This window comes from Salvia miltiorrhiza, chromosome 2, assembly GCF_028751815.1.
Source record: "Salvia miltiorrhiza cultivar Shanhuang (shh) chromosome 2, IMPLAD_Smil_shh, whole genome shotgun sequence".
NCBI lineage: Eukaryota > Viridiplantae > Streptophyta > Magnoliopsida > Lamiales > Lamiaceae > Salvia > Salvia miltiorrhiza.
The window spans coordinates 48125590-48147531 of record NC_080388.1 but is presented as its reverse complement, the minus strand read 5'-3'; the positions used below and the strand labels follow the sequence as shown (position 1 = coordinate 48147531).

The window sequence follows — 21942 nt, the reverse complement described above, 5'->3', positions numbered from 1 at the left end:
AACCGATCAATGATTTAATTCTGAAAATAATATTGTCAAAAAGGAAAGAAAAAAAATCACATAATACCTTTCAAATCAATTCAGCTGCCAAAAAGGGTATATTAGTCATAGAAATAATTAAATCGGTCCATATAAGGGTATTGCATGAATATTACTATTATTATTAAGAAAAATAGTGGTCAGAATCTCAATGAGCGCAATTCAAATGTTAAATATCTCAATGATCCATTCATTAAGCTTGGAGTAGTTAGAATTTCAATGAGTCATTCAAATGGAAATTTATGCTTAAAGTCTAGAAACAGATAATGAGAAATAATCATATACTATTCCTAGACTTTTAGCAAAGCTAAGAATGAGTGATCTGCAAACACTTTGCTAAGAATGAGTGATCTGCAAACAGCAAAAAGAGATTTCAAATATTGAGCAGAATTGATTCATTTGGGCAAGCAAGCTGTCCGTTGCTGTGGCGGATGCTGGAGACGAAGAAGCCATGAATGTGATTAAAGTCGAGCTTATCTTCCTTGTTGGTGAGAGCCGCAGCAGCATGAGAAGCTCTCTTCATAGCCATCTGGGAACGAGCAGCCTCTGCTTCTCCTTACAACAACACCACCCGTGATGAAGAGCTTCCCGTTTGTGCATCCACCAATAATTTTGCCCGACCTCCAACCTTCAAATCATCTTTTACCTCACGACAATCCTTGTTCTTGTTGTGGGATTTTGAGCGATTGAGGTTTGTTTTGTGAGCTAGTGTCGAGGATTTTAGGAGGCAGCGTAGCATTGAAGCAAGTTTCTAGAAAATGCCAAACAAAATGTGATTTGCTGTGATTGGACGGGATTGAGCAAGGCGGAGCAGAGAGAAAGCTACAGTAATTTTCAATTTTCTTTCCGCAAAATTCAACCTCCATTGCACAAACCATCAAACTTATCATATTTTCTTCACACTTAAAATAAATGACTAAAAACTTAAAATCGTGAATAAGCTCGATAAACACAAGTGTTGGATTTTCACAAAGCATACACACAAAATGACAAAATATTCAGATTGGTTAGGCTATTTTAGTAAACTATCACCTGTTGTTTAACATGATTTATTTTTTTCAAAATAATAATATATTTAAAGATAAAAAAATTATGATACTATTAATTATTGATTATCAATTTCAATAAAAAAAATTGCAAGTACGTGTAAACAAGTAAATAAACTATGAGAAAATTTTATATATGCCTCAAAATTGTTTTGCGGTGATAATGACGATTTATTATAATATAATTAATCCGATTATCAATTGATTAAGGGTGGTGGGAGGATTTTGATTTGATTTTACAAGTATCTTTATAGTAGGAGTAGTATTTTTTCCTTTCCCCGACTCCGCGGGAAAAAAAACAACCGAGATGCAGCAAGTCAATGATCCGCCGCCGTCCGCCGTGGAAGAGGCAGAGCCGCCGGAGTGCCCGGTATGTCTGCAGCCTTACGACGCCGTGACGGCCATCCCGCGCGTCCTGAGCTGCGGCCACACCACCTGCGAAGCGTGCCTGAAGTTGCTCCCCCGCCCATTCCCCAACACTATCCGCTGCACCGTCTGCACCCTCCTCCTCAAATTACCCAACTCGCTCTCTTCGCTCCCCAAGAACCTCGACCTCCTCTATTTCTCCTCCCTTCTCCAACGCACCCGCCCCCTCGAGGAGAAAACAGTAATTCCGCCGGGAACAAAATCGGCTTCACCTCCCTCTGTTTTGAAGCGGTGGCCGCATGAGTTCTATTGTAGATGGAGGAGATGGATACTCCCAGAAGACTGTATTTCGATTGGGGGAGCTCGTCTGGATAGTGATGGTGGGGTTTTCGATGGAATTGTTTTGAGGGTTTTTGGGAGTGATCGTGTGCTGGGGTGTGTTTTGAGAGAGAAAGAATACGTGGGCCTTGTTAAAGTTGGGATTTTGGTGGAAGGTTCGAAGTTGATCAAGCCAAGCTATGAGTCGGGAATCCTCACTGTTTTGTGGGGGATGGGGGAAGAAGAGAGAGATAAATTGGGGGTTATTTTGAATGCTGGTTTTAGAGTGAGTAATGTGGGGAAGGCCTATGGATTTTGGTGTGATGAGGCGGATAAGAGCGTGTATATTGTTTTCCAGAAATTTGCTTCGTCTAATTTTATAACTGATTGTGTTTTCAAGAGAGGGAAGGTTGAAAATGAAAGGCTCATTGCTGATGAAATGATTTCTCTGGGAGTGGTTGGTGTGGAAATATGTGAGGTTTTGAGCCGCTTGCATCTAGAGGGGCTAACTGTTGGTTACTTGAGTTTGAATTGTCTTGGTTTCGATGATTTTAGTCGTGTTTGTGTAGACTTAAGTGAGGTTGTAAATAGCAGTAGGAGAGTTAGTAGAGCAGTGCATAGAGCTTGCACAAATGCGGATTTTAGTTTGAAGGATATGTTATTGGATCATCAAAACCTTGTGTTTCTTAGTCCTGAGGTGTTGTTGCAGTTAGTTGTGAAGGCGGCGGGGTTTGAGATGAATTCGCTAAACGTGTATGAAGTAGGTCCTGTTTCGGATGTTTGGTCAGTGGCCTCTTTGCTGGTTTGGGTTATTGTTGGAAGCTCTTTTGTGGAAGAGATGGAGTCTTTCTTGCATTCTGTGGTTAATGCTGTTAGAAGTGAAAAGGGTTGTGATTATGCTAGTTTGTACGTAGTGTGGATGGAGAAAGTTTCTGCGTTGTTGAAGAGGAGACTAGGATTGGATTTTGCTCCGTTGCTGGATATTTTGTGCAGATGTCTGGGGTTAGAGCCTGGACATCGGCCTATGGCAACTGAACTATGGAAATGCTTGAGGGGGTTGGTTGTTAAACCTCAGTTTGATATTGGACTCACCTTGAGAAATGAGCAGAGAAATCAAGAGTCGGGTCATTGTATAGTACTAGGAGATGTATGGCGCATGGTTGATGAAACTGAGGATGGTTCGGAGGGAAAAGAAGAGAGTGGTAGAGATGATGTGAGATTGAGGGTTGAAGGAGATGTAGTTGATGGTATCGCTCATGGTAATTTCAAATGTCTAGAGATGAAAGGTCATCTTGGTTTCATCACAGGATTAGTTATCGGTGGTATATTGCTTTCCCTTCCTGTAAAAATGCCTTTCGTTTTATATTTTATCACTAACTGTAAAGTAGTATTGTTTTATATTCTGCAGCCACACATAATAATGGTTTTCATTAGCTACAAACAAGCTAGGAGAAGACAAGTATGAATGTACAAATGAACGCTCACAAACAGATATGCACTATCAAATTGATATTTTAGTTCACATGTGATCTGCTAGACCGTGTTTACTTATATCCTAAAGAAAGCTTGTGTGGCTGCTTCAACCAGATTCATATGATTGACAATGCCATGTGCTCCCAAGTCCCACCCCTAATAAACTCATAAAGAGTATAGTTTCTTAGTATGAATAAATAGGTAAGATGAAGACCAATAGATAGCAAGGGAAGGACGATACTAAGTCCATGTAATTATGCTTTGGAGATTCGGTTTATACATAATACGAACTGATAAACAAGATTTTCATGGTTGGACTTTAGAAACAAGTCCTAGATGTCTTACCAAATTAATCAGGCACTGACCATCTATTACAATAGTTCACTGTTTTTAACGATAAAGTAAACTGTAAATCTAGAGCAATAAATTTATTCTTTTTTGTCTATTGGATCTAATAATGTCTTTGTTGCTCCCATTTTGCTCCATTTAAGCTTCAGCTTTTGAGTTTGCTTGTGTAAAATTGTTTTTTTTTTTTTTTATTTTTTATATCCATTCTATCTTTTGTGTAGGGGGCTTCCTCTTCAGCTCCTCGTATGATAAGATAGTCAGTGTATGGTCTCTGGAGGTACACAGTTCAAATTAATTCTTCGCAGAATTATGTGAGCAGCATAATGTCGTTATCTTAAGCTGTTAGAAAAGGGTTTAGGCCATATTATTACTGCCGAGACCAATTTCTTGGCAAAAATAGTAACTTTTAAGATACTTAACCGTTGCAAAAACTCATTCCTAATAAGAGCCCAAGGGTCGAGATTTTGGTGCCAGGTTAACTTGTACCTATATGATCTCACAATGAAATTGTCTCATGATTGATCAAACCATTACTTCTAGATTTGTGGACTTCTCATTGCAGATGTAAAAAAAGTAAAAGTTTATGTTATAAAGACAAAGATTGTTTTATATCAATAAGAGCTACCCGATAATTTCTCACTTTTAATGTTTTATTCTCTTCGATGTGTGCATGATGTGATTGATTCTGAACTTTCTTTTTGTCTACTCCCTCCGTCCTGACAGAGTATGCTTAGTTTGTTCGACTTGTGTTTTAATAAATGTTACATGTTGTGAGTGGAGTGGAGAAATAACGATGGGCCATATTGATAAAGTTGTAGATAAGTGTTGAAATTGGGGTATAAAAATAAGGGGTTAGTAGTGGGATCATGTCTAAAAATAGGTTATGCATACTCTTATGGGACGGACGAAAAAGGAAAGTGAGCATACTCTTTTGGGACGGATGGAGTAGTATTCATGGTTCTGTATATGTGGCTTATAATAATTTCTTGGACTATTGCTCATTTATTTCTCCGATTAATCTCAGGACTTCACTCATGTTCATTCGTTTAATGGTCACGAGCATAAAGTTATGTCTGTTATTTTCGTGGATGGCGAACAACCATTGTGCATCAGTGGTGATAATGAAGGCGTTATATGCATCTGGGATGCTAGTTTTCCCTTTTCCGAAGTGCCAATTATGAAGTTGCACGAGAATAAGGATTGGCGGTATAGTGGCATTCATGCAATGACAAATTCTGGTACTGACTATCTGTTCACCGGCAGTGGAGACAGATTAGTAAAAGCATGGTCGTTGCAGGTACTCGAACATACTCCCTCACTATAGTCATATACACTTATATATCAGATTTAGGGTGCATGAATCGGAATCCATGATGTTTTTGAACTGTTCAGGATCATAACTTTGTGTGTGCTATGAGCGGTCACAAGTCAGTAGTCTCGTCACTTGTACTTTGCAATGGCGTCCTATATAGTGGAAGCTGGGATGGGACTGTTCGATTATGGTCTCTTGGCGATTATAGTCCTCTAACGGTGTTGGGGGATGACAAGCTCGGAAATGTAGTACCAGTTTCGTCTCTTGCTGCTGATCACAATTTGCTCTTCGTTGGTCATGACAACGGCAACATAACGGTAAAACTCATCTTGAATTAGGGTTTATCATAGGCAAAAACTTGTATGCATTTGGATGCACGCTTCATTAATCCCCAATCAGGGTTTATTATTCTCTAATTGTTAACCAGGGGGCTTAGCCCACTGGCCACCGGGTCCTCACTTAAGTGAAGTGACCCGGGTTCGATCCCTCTTGGGAACGAATTGGTGATTGGAGATATAAGGGTGGAGTTTGGTGAATGGAGAGATAAGGTGGTTCTTGGAGTGGATAGGGAACTAACTACTAACATCTAACATGACTTTGCCCGATCAAAAAAAAAATTATTCTCTAATTGTTGATCTAATAAGACAATTACGTTTTCTTATTCCAGATATGGCACGATGATGTCCTCGTGAAGTCTACTCAGAGGCACGAAGGTTCCGTCTTCTCAGTCGCTACAAACGGGAAATGGCTGTTTAGCGGGGGCTGGGACAAGAAAATAAGTGTGCAGGTTTGATTTCTTCTTATTCTATCCCAAAACTGAATTTGTGGTATATATTGTCTCTTTTTTGTGATGAAAAAATATGAAATGATTTGTAGGAAGTATCCGAAGCTGCAGAAGGGGTGGACGTCGTCCCTCTTGGGACCATCGCCTGCAACTCCCCGATAACGGCTCTGTTGTATCGGCATGGGAAGCTATTTGTTGGTCAAGCCGATAGAATTATAAAGGTATGGTTTTATTAATTGTTATGATCAGTGCTAATAAGATCTTTAATCAAATCAAATCATATCATCTATGACTCACCATTATTTCCTAAGCTTTATTTTCTCTTTACATACAATCATATGGCATTTACAGCATGTCTATACTAGGACCAGATCAAAAATTCTATTTTCCTAAATTGAGTTAAATCTTAATATATGAAGTTGATGTGTGTGACAGGTCTACTATGGAGTGTAGCAAGGGTGTGGAGATTGTCTTTTTCATCGATCTCATGGTTTCTGCATTTCGAAATATTTGTGTAGAGTGAGGTTCAAATGAGAACCTTCATATTGTGAGAATGTAGTAAATTTATACGCACAGTGTCAATTTATGTATGTATACCGAAAAATGTAAAGAGATGGAAGGTAGATATCAATATCTCAACATCTTATTTAGATCGAAATTTAAGATTTTGATAAGCTTTTGTTCACTGAGAATATGTAAGATTATGGTCATGAAAAATCTCTGCAAGTGGACAGAGTAATCCCAGCAAGTTTTGAGGCATTTCTGCCATCCATCATCTTCCTGACTCTCTCAGAATCCACAAACCTACCTGCAGCAGAGAAGATGTTTGACAGAAGCACATAATCGCCACCATATCTCAGCTCAATCTCCATGATCCTCCTCGTCACCCTCTCGCCCATCTCGACGTTGCCATGGAAGCTGCAAGCGCCCAAAAGTGTCCTCCACACCACAGTTTCACTCGGGGCGACGCCTAGGGCTATCTTTTCCGCTTCCTCCAATCTCCCTGCCCTCCCCAACATGTCTATCAAAGCTCCGTAATGCTTGATTCCGGGCACAATCCCATAATCATCCACCATTTTCCTGTAGAACTCGAGCCCCTCGACCACCAATCCGCCGTGACTGCAAGCGCTCATCACGCTCAGAAACGTGATGGAGTTGGGCGTGACGCCTTTGTTTTCCATTTCCTTGTAGCAATGAGAAGCTTCTGCAGCCATTCCGTGCATTGCAAATGCAGATATCATTGAAGTCCAAGAAACCAAATTCTTGCTCTCATCATCGACATCCTCGAACACCCGCCACGCGCTTCCTATGCTCCCGCTTCTCGAGTATGCATCGATGAGGCAATTAACAACACGAACATCCATCATGTTCAGTCCACTTTTCTCTGTGTAACCATGAATCATCTGGCAAAACTCGAGTGATCCGACATTCCATATAGACGGGAAGAGTGCGAGGAGCGTCACCTCCGTGGGTCGGATCCCTTGGTGCACGACCATTGTCCGAAACAAATTCAAGGCGTCGTGAAACCGGTTCACACGAGTGTACCCGTCGATCATCCCGGTCCAAGAAACGACATTCTTCTCCGGCATGGCGTCAAAAACAGCCCTTGCAAGCCCGATCTCGCCCCATTTAACGAATCCCGTGAGCAAAACATTCCAAGTCACCAAATTCCTCTCAGGCATTTCGTCAAACACCTTCCTGGCTTCAACCAAATACCCAGAATCTGCATACATATTCACCAACGCAGTCTGCACGTGAAGGTTGGTATGGAACCCCACTTTAGTGCTCAGGCAATGGAGCTGGTTCCCCACGTCAGGTGTGTTCATATTCGCACATGCTTTGATGAGATAGGAGTAAGTAAAGGTATCGAAGGAAAAGGGATTCCTTTGATTCCCGATATATTTGAAGAGAGAGAGAGCATCTTGTGGGAATGTGCCGAGTGCGTAGTGCTTGATTAGGGAGTTCCAGAGAACAAGCAAGCAAATTCTGTGGTTGAGGAGTGGATTTGTGAGGAGAAGGTGGCAGTGGATTTGCTGAATGGCGCGGCGGCGATGGCTGTGTTTGTGGAGTAGGGAGAGAAGATGGTTGTACTGGCTTTGCCTAGTAGACATTTTATCAAACAGTTGGAGAAATCAAACGCTCCCTCCAACATCACATCAAGGTTACAAAAACGTATGCACAGAATATTCGAGCAGTAAATGTGTACACAATTTATAATTATTTGGTTAAGCGCAAGCAGAAGCGGCTCTTTTCTTAATACTTTCTATCAATATGTTGAAATTTAGTTTTCAAACAATATTTCTTAACAAAAAATGACGAGGGTCTTGTGAGTTGCTATCAATATGTTGAAATTTATAAAGCCATGTATTGCAAAAATTTCTAAAAAGTCATAGGAATATATTGAAATTGTAAAATGACCAAATTCAATGAGATTTTTTTTTTTGCTGAATTAACCCACCCTTTAAAGTTTAAAATGTGCAAAGAAGATTTGGAACAGTAGTAAGTCCAGATTTACTATTCAGGGTACTGTTTTTCAAAGAAGATTTCCTAAAAAAAAAAAGTCTAATTTTTTTTGATATTTTTAAAATCATGAACTATTAATTTTATATTTATTGATTCATTCGTCTATTAGTGTATAACTCGTCGAAATTCGACGAAAAATCACTTTATGTTTGTAGTGGGCAAATTTCGTACAACCCATTCAAGTAAATATTTGCGGCCCAAATATCAGGCCCAATTCAAAAAAAAAAACCGAATTAATTAATTCGGCCCGTACTCTAGGTCATCAAGGCCCATCGATCCAAACCCTAGATAGGGTAGCGACTTGGGAAAGAAGGCGAAAACTAATCAGGGATATCGACCCCACGAATATAGGAACGACTAGGGTTTAAGTAGACGTGCTAGCAAAACCCTAGCCGTCAGGTGATCACGGTATAAATAATAACCAACTAGGTCATTCGAGGGACACACAATCATTCGCACTCCAACACGTTCTCTCGCTCTTCTCTCCCCTCACGCACTATTCTGCCTCCACGCTCTCAGCCTTAGGTTTTTCCGGTGATCATATCAACCGAGACGACCCAACGACCATCGCTCATTGCTCAATCGCCTTCAACTCCATCGACCAGATCGACCCGATTTAATCTTTCATTTACTTTCAATTGCTTTCAATACGATTTTTATTAATATTGTTTACTGACTTGAGCGTCGGAGACCCTTCCATCGACACCCCCACCGGTGCTCCAAGAAGGGCTCTAACGTTGTTCGTGTTTCAGGTTGCTAGTGCCCATCGTATCGGACGACCCCGACGTCCTTATCCGTAATTGTTGGATTCATCCCCAACAATGTTGTGACTAAATCATTTTATATTATTTTAGTGTAACAAAATTATTTTTATATAATTTTTTTAATTAATTTAATTTTTGTGATTAAATCATAATTCAGTTTTGAGCATCATCTTATTTGTAGCTTAAAAGAGTATAATTGATTTGTGAGAATCAATTTGTTTGAAATTTAGAAGACCATGATCATGTTATGAGAATCATCTCGTCTGAAGTTTGAGAAAATTAATGTGAGATTCAAATTATATTAATTTATTTAGTCTTTCAATTGGTAAATTTTCATAAAAAATAATGTGAAATCCAATTTTTATTTTAAAAAATTGTACAAATTATCTTATTTTATGGCCAAATTAAATTGAAAAAATAATTTATTAATCACGATTATTTATTTTGGTTTGGAGAGTAAGAGCATCATTTTATAAAAGTTTTTATTTGGTGAAAAAATAAATGTAAGATCGAATGATTTAGATAAATAAGAATAAATAAATATGGAGATGTTTGGAGAATTAAGAAAATTAAAAATATAAAAATGTGGTGATGTCACACATAATTATTCAATTTCCCTACTATATAAGTGATGATGACAACGATGACAATTATTATTATTATTATTATTATTATTATTATTATTATTATTATTATTATTAAACTATAAAATATTCAATTGCATATTTAGTAAACTAAAAAGAAAGATAAAAGAAAATAAATGAATTATGCCCAACATCATATGTGCAAATTGCATCACAAGAAAATAGTTAAAATTTTATTTTAAAAATTGTACAGAATATATAATTTTATGGCCAAATCAAATTGAAGAAATAATTTATTTAGTCAAACTATTTATTTTTTAAATTAAATTAAATAATTTTTTATTTAATCAAATATTTTTGATCAATTAAATCGGCAATGTTTTTCAGATTGTATTAATTTTAACCATACTCCACAATTTTATTTGGAGAGTAGGAGCATCCTTTTATATAAGTTTTCATTCGATAAAATCTTATTAAAATCAATGTGGGATAAAATAATTTAAATAAATAGAATGAATGAATATATATATATATATATATATATATATATATATATATATATATAGGGGAAGACTAAAATAAGAACGCTTCTTAAAATATAAATTAGGAACCATTTTCAGCTCTTAGATCATCAAGATCTACGGTTGATTCATCACCTTGTTGGATAAATTCATGGTCCTGAGTTCGAATCCCAAAGGTAGCAAAAAATTATTTTTCACAATTCATGCCTTTATACAGTTTATTCATGTGTGTTATACATAAAATTCATGCATTTTTGCTGGTTCGTCATTCTTAAAATAAGGGTGATTTATTGAATAACCGCCCCCTATATATATATATATATATATATATATATATAAATATATGAAAATGCTTGCAAAAATAAAGAATATATATTGGTTTTTTTATAGAAATGTGTAATAAGTATATGCAGTATATAGTTTTAATTATAACAACACATTAACAATTATGAGGGGTAAAATTGGGAGCTCAGCGTTGTACAAACCAGAGTTGAATTATGACATCATAATTATTTTCATACGGAAGACAGATATCAAATCTTACTCTTTATTTTTATTTTTATTATTGTTGTTTTGAATATTTTGCGCAACGCTGACTATTACAGGCTAGGACTGATAATATATATGAAAGTTAACAATTCCTAAATTGACCTGACAGTGCTGACTTCATTAATAAAAACATAGAAAATGGTGGATCTTTCATGATCGGGGATTCGAATCTTCTTTTGCAAGAAGAGAATGCAGCCCTGAAGCTCCAGAGCTTATGGCACTTCACAGAAAAAATATGTTCTCAACTCCATCTTAACCTGGACAACTCAGCTCTAAGATAAAAAATTATTGTAATAAGGCTTGGGTCTAATTACTTTGATTAATGAGTCTAAGTGCTAGGTCTACTTTTATGCTTATAAATAGGATTCTCATTTGTAAATTTAGCAAGTCATTCTAGATACATGATTCACCTTTGTAATTGTAATCTTCCACCACCGATAGTGAATTTTCTCTGGCGACTTCATGTGGATGTAGATCTTTATGATTGCATCGCATAAATTTTTTGGTATTATTTATGTTTTTATCTATTTGTTGTTGAGATTTAAACCCGATTCAACAACAATGTCTTTGTTATTGATATAATTTTTTTTAAAAAATTTAAAATTTAAATAATACTTGTGTCATGCAAGTTAAAGAAATGCATGATTATAAAATACACCACAATATTCGATAAATCACGTTAATTTTCAGTTTATGCATGATTATAAAATACACCACGATATTCGATAAATCACGTTAATTTTTGAAACTGGGGAATGGACGTGTAATATAAAAATAATTTAAAATTTAAAGTGATATTTGCTCCAAATATCTATATATTTGAGTTGGTTCATTTTTAAACTCAATACTTTTGTGTCCAAAAAAATAGTACTAGTATTAAATAAAAAAGTTTATTACAGAATACAGTGATTTCTTGAGTAGGCTTAGAGCACCCGCAACGCTGGTACTCCAGTGGCTCCTCGAGGAGCCACTGGGCGTCGAGGAGGGCGTTGCGGCGTGGAGCTCCTCGAGGACTCCTCGAGTTATCGAGTATGCTCGAAGGGCGGAGGAGATGGCGCGTGCAATGCACGCGCCCAATTTAAAAAAAAAAAGGAAAAATTCAAAAATTCGAATTTTATTCGAATTTTGACTGCAGCTCCTCGGTTTCCGCACCTTTGACCGACCGTTTTCATTTTTTTTTTTCCTTCTTCTCTTCTTTAAAACACCCCACCTTCTCCCCACAATCTTCACACCTCTTCTTCTCCAATTTTCTTCTCCTACAATTTTCTCCGTCATGGATCCACACAACCCTTTCTACGATCCAAATTGGTGCCCCGATCTCTCCTCCGATTATCATCCTGATATGGGAGGAATCAACTTGGAGGAGAGCTCGCCCGAGGAGGAACCGGTCAGTGCTCAGCAGAGTGTCTCCCCACCAAAGAAAGGCGGCCGGAGGAAGGAAATGGCCACCAAAATCAAGCACGACAAGGCCGCTAGGTAGTGTTGCCGCCGGTTCAGGAACCGCCGGTTCCGGGCCCGAACCGGCGGTTCAGGGTCGAGAATCCGGCGAACCGGAACCGGCCCGGATGAAATATAAAGGGCCGGTTTTCGGACCCTGAACCGGCGGTTCCGGGCCGGGCCGGGCCGAAAACCGGCGGTTCAGGACCGAAAACCGGCGGTTCCCGGTTTTTCACAATTTTTCACTTTTTTATTTAATGAAATTAAATGATTTGTGTTAATTTCAACTAAATGTAGCTTCACTATTTATAGTGTACTACACATGGTAGAGAATCCTACATTTTTCAATGTGGGATAATGTAGCTTCACTATTTATAATGTACTACACATGGTAGAGAATCCTACATTTTTCAATGTGGGATAATTTTAACTTAATGTAGCTTCACTATATATAGTGTACTACACATTGTAAAGAATACAACATTTTTCAATATGGGATAATGTAGCTTCACTATTTATAGTGTACTACACATGGTAGAGAATCCTACATTTTTCAATGTGGGATAATTTTAACTTAATGTAGCTTCACTATCTATAGTGTACTACACATTGTAAAGAATACAACATTTTTCAATGTGGGATCACTTAACCTAACTTACAAATATATAATTTATATTCATGTAATATATAACTTATAACTTATAAAAATATAACTTGTAACTTATAACTTATATTCATGTAATAGTTTTTACTTTACAAATGTTGAAAAAAATATTAAAATTACTCAACTTATACTATATAGTTTTATAAATTATGATGTTAAAAACTTAAAATGTTAAAATTACTCAACTTAAAGTCTTAAATTACTTAATAACTTATATACTATTGTCATATAAATATTATAATTTTTAAATATATGTTTTGTTTTTTAAAGCTTGAAATTACTCAACTTACCAAGTAAAATAATTTTCAAATTTACTCAACTTAAAAATCTTAATAATATAATAATATTTTTTATGTCATCTTTTTTTTCAAATGACAATTGAATTGAAAGAAAGTAAAGGAAAAATAATTAACACATTGAGAACCAAAAATTCAAATGAATTCATAAAAATAGATATCTTTATTGAATTTATTCTATGTACCAAAAAAATATTACAAGGATACAAATTACATAATCTTTCAAATTGAATAAGTAAACTAACTAATTGATCCATCGACCTTATAAGTTATAAGTTACATATTTATAAGTTATATATTTAGAAGTTATAAGTTATTACATGAATATAAGTTATATATTTATAAGTTAGGTTGAGTGATCCCACATTGAAAAATGTAGGATTCTTTATAATGCGTAGTACATTATAGATAGTGAAGCTACATTATCCCACATTGAAAAATGTAGGATTCTCTACCATGTGTAGTACACTATAAATAGTGAAGCTACATTATCCCACATTGAAAATTGTAGGATTCTCTACCATGTGTAGTACACTATAAATAGTGAAGCTACATTATCCCACATTGAAAAATGTAGGATTCTCTACCATGTGTAGTACACTATAAATAGTGAAATTACATTTAGTTAAAATTATTAGGATTTGAATATAAAATTAAAAAAAAATAAAAAATTGGCCGGGCCCGGCGGTTCAGGGCCGAACCGGCGGGCCGTCCCGGCGGGCCGCGGGCCGCTCTCCCCTTGAACCGTAACCGGACCGAGCTCCTTGGCGGGCCGGTCCCGAAACCGGCCCGTGGTCAACGGTTCGGGCCCGGACCGTTGACTTTCGGGCCGGTTCAGGGTTGGCCCGCCGGTCCCGGTTGAACCGTGGCAGCACTACCGCTAGGTACCGTCATACGTATGCTCCCGAGCATACGGATCTCATCGTCCAAATTTGGGCGGAGGAGACCAACGACTCGATCCGTGGGACGGATCAGAAGGGAGAGGCATATTGGGGCCGGATCCGCGAACGTGTGAACCCCATCCTCGGCGTCGACCTTAAGATCAAGCAACTTCAAGGCCATTGGTCCCGGGTGAGCGCGGATGTGCGTCTCTGGGAAGCTGTTTGGGTGGAGACGCACAACAATTGGCCGTCTGGTCATTCGGATGATATGATTCGTGAAAAGGCCCAAACCCTCTTCAAGGCTCGAAGCCCACACAGGGCCTCCTTCAATTTCTGGAATGCGTGGAGAGTTCTCCGGAACAATCCCAAGTTCAAGTCGATGTACCTCCTTGGAGACGTGCATGCCTCCAAGAGGACAAAGACTACGGAAGAGGGCGGCTTCACCACCTCGGCGTCGGGCGAGGAGATCTCTTCTGCCCGGCCCATTGACAACAAGGCGGCGAAGGCGGCGGCCAAAGGGAAAGGGAAGGCAGCAGCGTCGCATACGAGCTCGGATCCTCCACCAGAAATAGTGGAGAGGTTGGAGAGGACCGACGAGCAGATGAGGGCATTCACCGCCCAGTACCAGCGGAGGAACGATATCCGGGAGAGGGAGCTCGATATGCAGCTCCTGAACACGGATACGACGCACATGACGGACGCACAACGTGCATTGCACGCGTCCATGGTCGCCGACGTGCTCAGGCGTCGTGGTCTATCCTAGGCCATCAAGGAATGTGATTTTAATGATGTTTTAGGTTTTTTAATTTTTTATGTATTTTTTTTAGGTGTTTTTAAATTTTTATGTATTTTTTTAATGTTTTAAGTAATTTTAAATTTATGTTTAATCCAGTATTTAACTATTACAAAAATATGCTATTTAAATTATGCAATAAAATTTAAATGAAAAACATAAAATCAAAACTAATATTATCAAGTAGGCTATCAAGGAACTCCAATGCAGCACTACCTACTCAATAACACAAACACTATCAAGTAGGCTATCAAGGAACCCCAATGCGGATGTTCTTAGCCGAAATTATTATAACAGGAAATCATTGACCAGCAACCATGAAAGTAACATTTCACAAGTTTGACAATTCTTAATAGAAAAAAAAATGATAAAAATGTACTCTATTCTTTTCCGATAAAAAAAGATAATTCGGAGCATGATTTTGTGGTGTCCCATTGTATTTTGTCCCTTCTCTCCCTGTCGATACAATCCACAAAAAATAATTTCCCTTCTTCGACAACATATCCACAAAAAATCAGATTTTAAGAGACAGCAAGATAAAATCAATGGCTGTATGTAGATTCATGATTCATCACGCACACCGTTACAGAATTGAGATTTATGTGGAAAGAATTTACCAACAACTGGTGGGCTTTAACCAAACCCAATTAATTAATTTTCTGATTTGATGGTGGCATGGCGGCATCAAGCTGTTACTTTTCATATAATCATCATAACTGCCTATGCCAATTCCACATGAATCGGGCCGTTGGCACGCTGTCCTTCTGCCGTCAGCTCAGCAGCTGTGGCAGGATTTCCGGGCTCGGGCTCGGGCTCCTGCTGCACAAGTGGAAGAAGCAGAGATGGATGGACCCCGGACGACGCCGTTCCGGACTGCCTGTCACTGCTCAGTTCTCGAGCTCTTTATCAGTTGACATTGGCTTGGATTCTCAGGTTAATTTCTCTCTCTCCAATTTTTTTGGAGGTGTAGGGTTTTTGGATTATTGATTCTAGTGTTAAACCTTTGATTAGCTCTGATTCAGTTGTTCATTATTCAATGACTTTATTGATTTATTCTACTGAGTAATATTTGAAATCGCGAGCGATTTGATGCAGTTTCTGTGGTGCGATTGTGTTATTGAAGCGATATTATATGTTTAACCCGTTCGGTTTTTATTTTGATTTTTGAAATTTTGGTTCATTTAGATTACTATATTGTGAGATTTGATGTATATTGATATATTTATTGTGTGAAATTGAAGAGTAATTACACCTATGATTCATCACATTTGCCGTGGGCTGGACCTCTCCCGGGGGATATCGCAGAAGTCGAGGCTTACTGTAGAATCTTTAGAGCTGCAGAGCGGTTTCACAATGCTTTGATGGATGCATTATGCAATCCAGTGACTGGGGAATGTAGTGTTTCTTACGACGTGCCATCGGAGGATAAGCCGTTACTGGAAGAGAAAATTGTGTCTGTTCTTGGTTGCATGGTGTGTCTCCTAAATAAGGGAAGGGAAGACGTCCTTGTGGGACGATCATCCATTATGAATTCGTTTCGCGACTTGGATAAAAGTGCCATGGATGATAAGCTCCCGCCACTTGCAAATTTCCGCTATGAGATGAAAAGCTATTGCGAAAGTTTGCATGTTGCCCTAGAGAATTACTTGATGCCTGGTGATGATAGAAGCTTAAATGTTTGGAGAAAATTGCAGAGATTGAAAAATGTCAGCTATGATTCTGGATTTCCCCGAGGAGATAATCAACCTTGCCAGACATTGATAGCGAATTGGAGTCCTGTTTACTTCTCTACCTCTAAGGAGGAAGCTCAGTCAGATAACACGGCGGCTGCGTTTTGGAAGGGTGGCCAGGTCACAGAAGAAAGTTTGAAGTGGCTTATGGAGAAAGGATTCAGAACCATTATAGACCTCAGAGAAGAAACTGTGAAGGACACATTTTACGAGTCTGTTCTGTATGAAGCTATTTTGTCTGGGAAGATTGAACTGATCAAAATTCCAGTTGAAGTTGGGACTTCACCTTCGGTGGAGCAGGTTGAGCAGTTTGCTTCCTTAGTGTCAGATTCAAGCAAAAAGCCGGTTTATGTACACAGCAAGGAAGGAAAGAGGAGAACCTCTTCTCTGATTTCTAGATGGAGGCAGTACATTAACCGCATTACATCTACAAATAGAAGAGTCATTACCAGTGATCTTGGAGCTCAAGATACTCGAGAAATTGAAGATTCTGATATCTCAATGAAGTCTAAAGGAGGTATATCTTCTCATAATGTGAATGGATCTGTTCCACATAAATCCGATAAGTCTTATGCTTCTGCAGTTGCATTCAATGATTTCGAAACTCCATCTACACAAACACAGTCCCAAAGCACCATGGAATCGAATAATTCTTTGACAACTGATACTCCTGCTGGGATCTCTGTTAATGGTTTAGAATCAACTGTTGACTTATATAAAGATGTGAAACCAATGGAGTCTCAAATACCTCCTCTTGATATTTTTTCTAGAAAAGAAATGTCCAACTTTTTGCGAAATAAAAAGATTTCACCTGGAACGTACTTCAGTCATGAACAGCGAAGATTGGAGATGCAGTCTGCTTTACAGTACAAGTACAATGGGACTGCCTTGTCTTACTCTAGTTCAAGCCTTAATCAAGTACAGACTATGAATGAACCAGCTGCCAGCATGAAATTAACATCTGAGCCTCAAAGTACGGTCATCAGTAACGGGTCATATCAAAATCCCACCATTCTTTCAAGAACCATGACTTTTCCTGATAAAGCCAATAATGGTGCCAGTTACTCAAAGAGTAAGGAAAATGGTTCAGTAAAGACAAGCAATGACCTCAGTAAGAATCCCATTTCTGTGATGGTTTCTGTACAGAATGGGAGTGATGTTGAAAGCTACCTTTCTTCAGATGATGAAAACCTGGATATGATTGAACAGAATATGTGTGCTTCAGCAACTGGTGTTGTAAGAGTGCAATCAAGAAAGAAAGCAGAGATGTTCTTAGTTAGAACAGATGGATTTTCCTGCACTCGAGAAAAGGTAACTGAATCTTCCTTGGCGTTCTCTCATCCTAGCACTCAGCAACAGATGCTTTTGTGGAAATCTACCCCAAAGACTGTATTGTTATTAAAGAAGCTGGGCCAGGAACTCATGGAAGAAGCTAAAGAGGTATATGCTCTTTTTTAGGTAATACTCCCTGATGTTTATAGGTGTTTCTGTCATATGTTAGTTTAATTAATACATTGATTAATAGGCAAGAATGTTAGATAAGTGAGACTTGATGTCTCACTTAATTTGGGTCAGCTTCTTTTTGGATTCCATAGCTTGGGACTTTATAATCGTACTGATTTCATGCTTGCTTTTGGTAATCCTGAAAAGCAAATTGTGATCGAATCCGTAGCTCTATGAATACTATCAGCTCATGGGAAACTTCATATGAATCCAATGTACTTTTACCTTCATCAAGCAGACCGATATTTAATGCGGAGTGAAGTTTGTTTCACTTCCCAGTTGAATAAATGCTATTAATGAGAATACTAACTTACTAGTCCATTATTCTTAACAATGTGGCCTGGAGAGGTCTTGATCCATCATGCTATGCTCGGCAATTACATACCACTACATTGATCTCAGTAAAAGATGCTTTAGATGCATGTTATGCATTAAGATTTCTGTGCACTGGGTAAACTTTCTCCTTGCCTTTGTTAAAATATTTTCTTTTTAACATTCTTAGTTTATATAACAAGGTTTCGGTTCAGCGCCTTTTGTTTGGCCTTGAAAATGTGCTGATAGTTGCTCTTCATATGTATATGTGAACATTGCTCTTCTCAACATCCAAATTTGTATTTTAGTTCTTCTCTTATATTTGTAGCTTTTGTTGGCATGCTTTTAACTGATTCCGTTGGAAAATTCTCTAATTTCTGAAACATCTCTGCCTTATGTAAGTCATCTCACTGTGAGTTCTCTGTGCACTCCAGGTTGCTTCTTTCTTATATCACAAAGAGAAGATGAATGTTCTTGTCGAACCTGAGGTTCATGATGTATTTGCTAGGATTCCCGGATTTGGGTTTGTCCAGACATTCTATAGTCAAGATACAAGGTGCTTAAGTTTTAGGCATTAAGCATTATATTTCTCCTTTGGTCTCATCAATTTTCAGTTCAGGGGATTGTTAACCTGCTACATGTCTCCAATGCAGTGATCTTCATGAGAGGGTTGATCTTGTTGCTTGTTTGGGAGGAGATGGGGTCATACTTCATGCATCAAATTTATTCAGAGGTGCTGTTCCGCCTGTTGTCTCGTTTAATCTTGGATCCTTAGGATTTCTGACATCTCACACTGTAAGCCTCTTCTGTCAACCTCTGATGACAAATATGCAAATTTACTTCACACATTTTTTTTGTGATTCCTATTTGTCTTTGCAGTTTGGTGATTATAAGGGTGATCTAAGACAAGTGATCCATGGGAATAACACGACTGATGGAGTTTATATAACTCTTAGAATGCGTCTCCGCTGTGAAATATTTCGAAATGGAAAAGCTATGCCTGGCAAGATATTTGATGTCCTCAATGAAATTGTGGTTGATCGTGGTTCTAATCCATATCTTTCAAAAATCGAGTGTTATGAACATGATCGCCTCATAACCAAGGTTTGGTCCATTACTTTTTGACATAGGAATTCAATGGACCCTTTTCTCTTTTCCCTTTTTTGGTTGGACATGTATTTCCTAGGATATTTGCCACATTAATTTGTTCATGTATTTTTACTCAAATGATCTGAGTTTTGCTGGAGTTGTCAATTATACTTAGTAATAAAAAAAAATACTTCTATGGGTATCTGACAGTTTCTATCATTATTGAACCAGGTGCAAGGTGATGGAGTCATAGTTGCGACTCCTACCGGTAGTACAGCTTATTCCACAGCTGCTGGAGGTTCTATGGTATGCTGTTATCAGAATTAGTATGAAGATTTCTTATAAAAATAATTTCAATGAAGATTGAGTTTCTTTAGTCTGATTTCTTGATAATAAAAATTAATTAAATTAGCCGTTTCCTACAAAACTAGTGCTGTTTTCCAAAATTTTTAATAATGCTGGATATAGTAAGAAAGTTGATTATGAGGAAGCAAGATTGCACACAAAAAAAATCATGCGACTCTTGCAACTGTGCAGATAATAGCAACTTATATGAAAATTTATCTTTTGAGTTTGATGCATTAAGAAACTTAAACTGGAAGTATGGGAATTCAATATTGCCAATTTAGGGTTTCATTTCTAGTACTGTATTAAGGAAATATATGCTGCTTTTGTGTGTGTGCAATATATGACTATTTTGATCTTAGCTGATTCTTTTTTTGATAAATTACACAAGTAAATAAAGAAATTCAAAGACCGTGCCACGGTGGACTCGAACCCAGGACCTCAAGCCTTGGGCATTAACCACCTACCACTAGGCCAACACAATCTTAGTTGATTCTTATTAGAACATAATGGTGTCTTCCTTTAGAGTTGATCTTGCTGTCATATCTTACGGAAATAAATTGGTAAAAAACATATAAGAAAGAGTCTATATTCCCTTTTGCAGGTTCATCCGAATGTTCCATGTATGCTCTTTACTCCAATTTGTCCACATTCTCTCTCATTCAGACCAGTCATACTTCCAGATTCTGCTCGACTGGAACTAAAGGTATATTCGTGCGCTTATGAATTTAAACAATTTGGTAATAACTCTAATTTTGTGGTGGCTACTACATGGAGGAATACATTAACTTTTCTAAGGCATGGCCTTTTTTTTATGCGTACTTATAATAGAGAACTTAGGAAAGGATAGTGAATGCAATTATGTAATGACTATTCTGTATATATATGTAAAATAATTTCCCCCCACCAGATTCAAACTACATGACAATGGAAGGGACAATCTAGATTTGTAAGATATGTCTTCCCATGGACTTCGACTTTGCTCCATCCATACTGTTGCATGAACTGTATATAGACTTAGGTTTGAGGACTACACTCAAACAAAAGGATGAAGAGAAGAAGAAAATTACACCGAGAACTAGAGAAAAAGAGAGAGAGGTATCAGACGAATTAGGGTTTGACTTATGTGAATGGAGAAATATAGCCCAGTAATTCTTGTGAAATACTGTTTGAGTGGCCTAGAAATACTGTAACTTATTTTATGATCTACGGAAAGAGATACAAACTTTTTTATGTATGAATATTATCGTACTTTAGCACAATAGACACACACACACACACATGTAATCTGGAACAGTCTGAAATATTTCACTCCAATAGCATATCTGAAATGGTGAATGAAATAAGATTGGTGGTGCACAGATAATTGCCTGTGTGGATTCTGATGTCTCTCGGGCTCTGTTGACCTTTTGCTTCGTTGCCTTCAACCAGTTGTGCTTGAGATCTAGTTTGTAGTCCTATTAGATGGACAATTTTTTGCTAGAAAACATTAAAGAAACGAAAGGCATCTACTCCAAGCGTATGTCCTATCCAATTGTTTCCTAACAGTTCTTTAAGATATGGGTGCTACTCCGTGCTAATCCAATCTGCCCACATTGACATGACGACTGTTCTAGTATGATTTTGTCGTCCCTTACCTGTGGTCTTTTAAATTATCTTTCTAGTTTTCTTACCTTTTCCTTTCTGCAATCAATAACACGGGATGTTCTACCTTACCAACAGGGAGCTTGATGTTGTTACCTACAACTATTCCAGCATCATCTTTTCTATATTTTTTCCTAATTCCACTTTACCTTCTGAAATCAATGTTTACTTTCAACGGAACAGATTCCTGAAGATGCACGCAGCAATGCTTGGGTATCGTTTGATGGGAAGAGAAGGCAACAGCTCTCGAGAGGAGATTCTGTCCGGATATCCATGAGCCAACACCCACTCCCAACTGTGAATAAGTGTGACCAAACAGGTGATTGGTTCCGGAGCTTGATCCGTTGCTTGAACTGGAACGAAAGGCTAGACCAGAAAGCCCTTTGAGGACCGGACCCATACAGCTCAAACTATTTTCTTCTCCCAGACCTTGTATATATTACTGTACAGCATATATAGCGAAAATTGAACTCAGAAATGCCATTGTATCAGCCTGCATATTCAGCTGATTCTCTATATTATTGACCACTCAACTTGGCCTACTAAATTTTGGTGGGTGCATGGTGTTTTTACCTCTATAAAAATATCAATAAACAAACACATTACATTTTGATTTTGTCT

General features: G+C 37.9%; 4 protein-coding genes across 4 annotated transcripts; 3 read left to right on the top strand and 1 right to left on the bottom strand.

The window, feature by feature from the left end:
- Window positions 1-1303: 1303 nt before the first annotated feature.
- On the top strand, window positions 1304-6371 carry LOC131011837 (uncharacterized). The gene is made up of 7 exons (XM_057939713.1): window positions 1304-3091; window positions 3812-3867; window positions 4615-4887; window positions 4983-5219; window positions 5570-5689; window positions 5779-5907; window positions 6122-6371. The coding sequence occupies exons 1-7, from the start codon at window positions 1393-1395 to the stop codon at window positions 6137-6139; spliced, it is 2532 nt and encodes an 843-aa protein (XP_057795696.1). The 5' UTR covers window positions 1304-1392; the 3' UTR covers window positions 6140-6371.
- Window positions 6308-8022, bottom strand: LOC131011838 (pentatricopeptide repeat-containing protein At1g09220, mitochondrial-like). Its single transcript, XM_057939714.1, has one exon. The coding sequence runs from the start codon at window positions 7795-7797 to the stop codon at window positions 6394-6396; it is 1404 nt and encodes a 467-aa protein (XP_057795697.1). The 5' UTR covers window positions 7798-8022; the 3' UTR covers window positions 6308-6393.
- Window positions 8023-11590: 3568 nt separating this feature from the next.
- Window positions 11591-14774, top strand: LOC131011836 (uncharacterized). The gene is made up of 2 exons (XM_057939712.1): window positions 11591-12103; window positions 13909-14774. The coding sequence occupies exons 1-2, from the start codon at window positions 11901-11903 to the stop codon at window positions 14666-14668; spliced, it is 963 nt and encodes a 320-aa protein (XP_057795695.1). The 5' UTR covers window positions 11591-11900; the 3' UTR covers window positions 14669-14774.
- Window positions 14775-15113: 339 nt separating this feature from the next.
- On the top strand, window positions 15114-21931 carry LOC131011834 (NAD kinase 2, chloroplastic-like). Its single transcript, XM_057939710.1, has 8 exons — window positions 15114-15631; window positions 15940-17868; window positions 18678-18799; window positions 18897-19038; window positions 19123-19347; window positions 19564-19638; window positions 20282-20383; window positions 21505-21931. Exons 1-8 carry the CDS (start codon window positions 15374-15376, stop codon window positions 21706-21708), a joined length of 3057 nt encoding a protein of 1018 aa, XP_057795693.1. The 5' UTR covers window positions 15114-15373; the 3' UTR covers window positions 21709-21931.
- Window positions 21932-21942: the final 11 nt, after the last annotated feature.

Coding starts and splice junctions, on each gene's coding strand:
- LOC131011837 (XM_057939713.1), top strand. CDS start 1,393: ATGCAGCAAGTCAATGATCCGCCGCCGTCCGCCGTGGAAGAGGCAGAG. Junction 3,092..3,811: donor CACAGGATTAGTTATCGGTG/GTATATTGCTTT, acceptor TCTTTTGTGTAG/GGGGCTTCCTCTTCAGCTCC. Junction 4,888..4,982: donor TAAAAGCATGGTCGTTGCAG/GTACTCGAACAT, acceptor TGAACTGTTCAG/GATCATAACTTTGTGTGTGC.
- LOC131011838 (XM_057939714.1), bottom strand. CDS start 7,797: ATGTCTACTAGGCAAAGCCAGTACAACCATCTTCTCTCCCTACTCCAC.
- LOC131011836 (XM_057939712.1), top strand. CDS start 11,901: ATGGATCCACACAACCCTTTCTACGATCCAAATTGGTGCCCCGATCTC. Junction 12,104..13,908: donor AAGCACGACAAGGCCGCTAG/GTAGTGTTGCCG, acceptor CACTACCGCTAG/GTACCGTCATACGTATGCTC.
- LOC131011834 (XM_057939710.1), top strand. CDS start 15,374: ATGGCGGCATCAAGCTGTTACTTTTCATATAATCATCATAACTGCCTA. Junction 17,869..18,677: donor TCATGGAAGAAGCTAAAGAG/GTATATGCTCTT, acceptor TGTGCACTCCAG/GTTGCTTCTTTCTTATATCA. Junction 19,639..20,281: donor CAGCTGCTGGAGGTTCTATG/GTATGCTGTTAT, acceptor TCCCTTTTGCAG/GTTCATCCGAATGTTCCATG.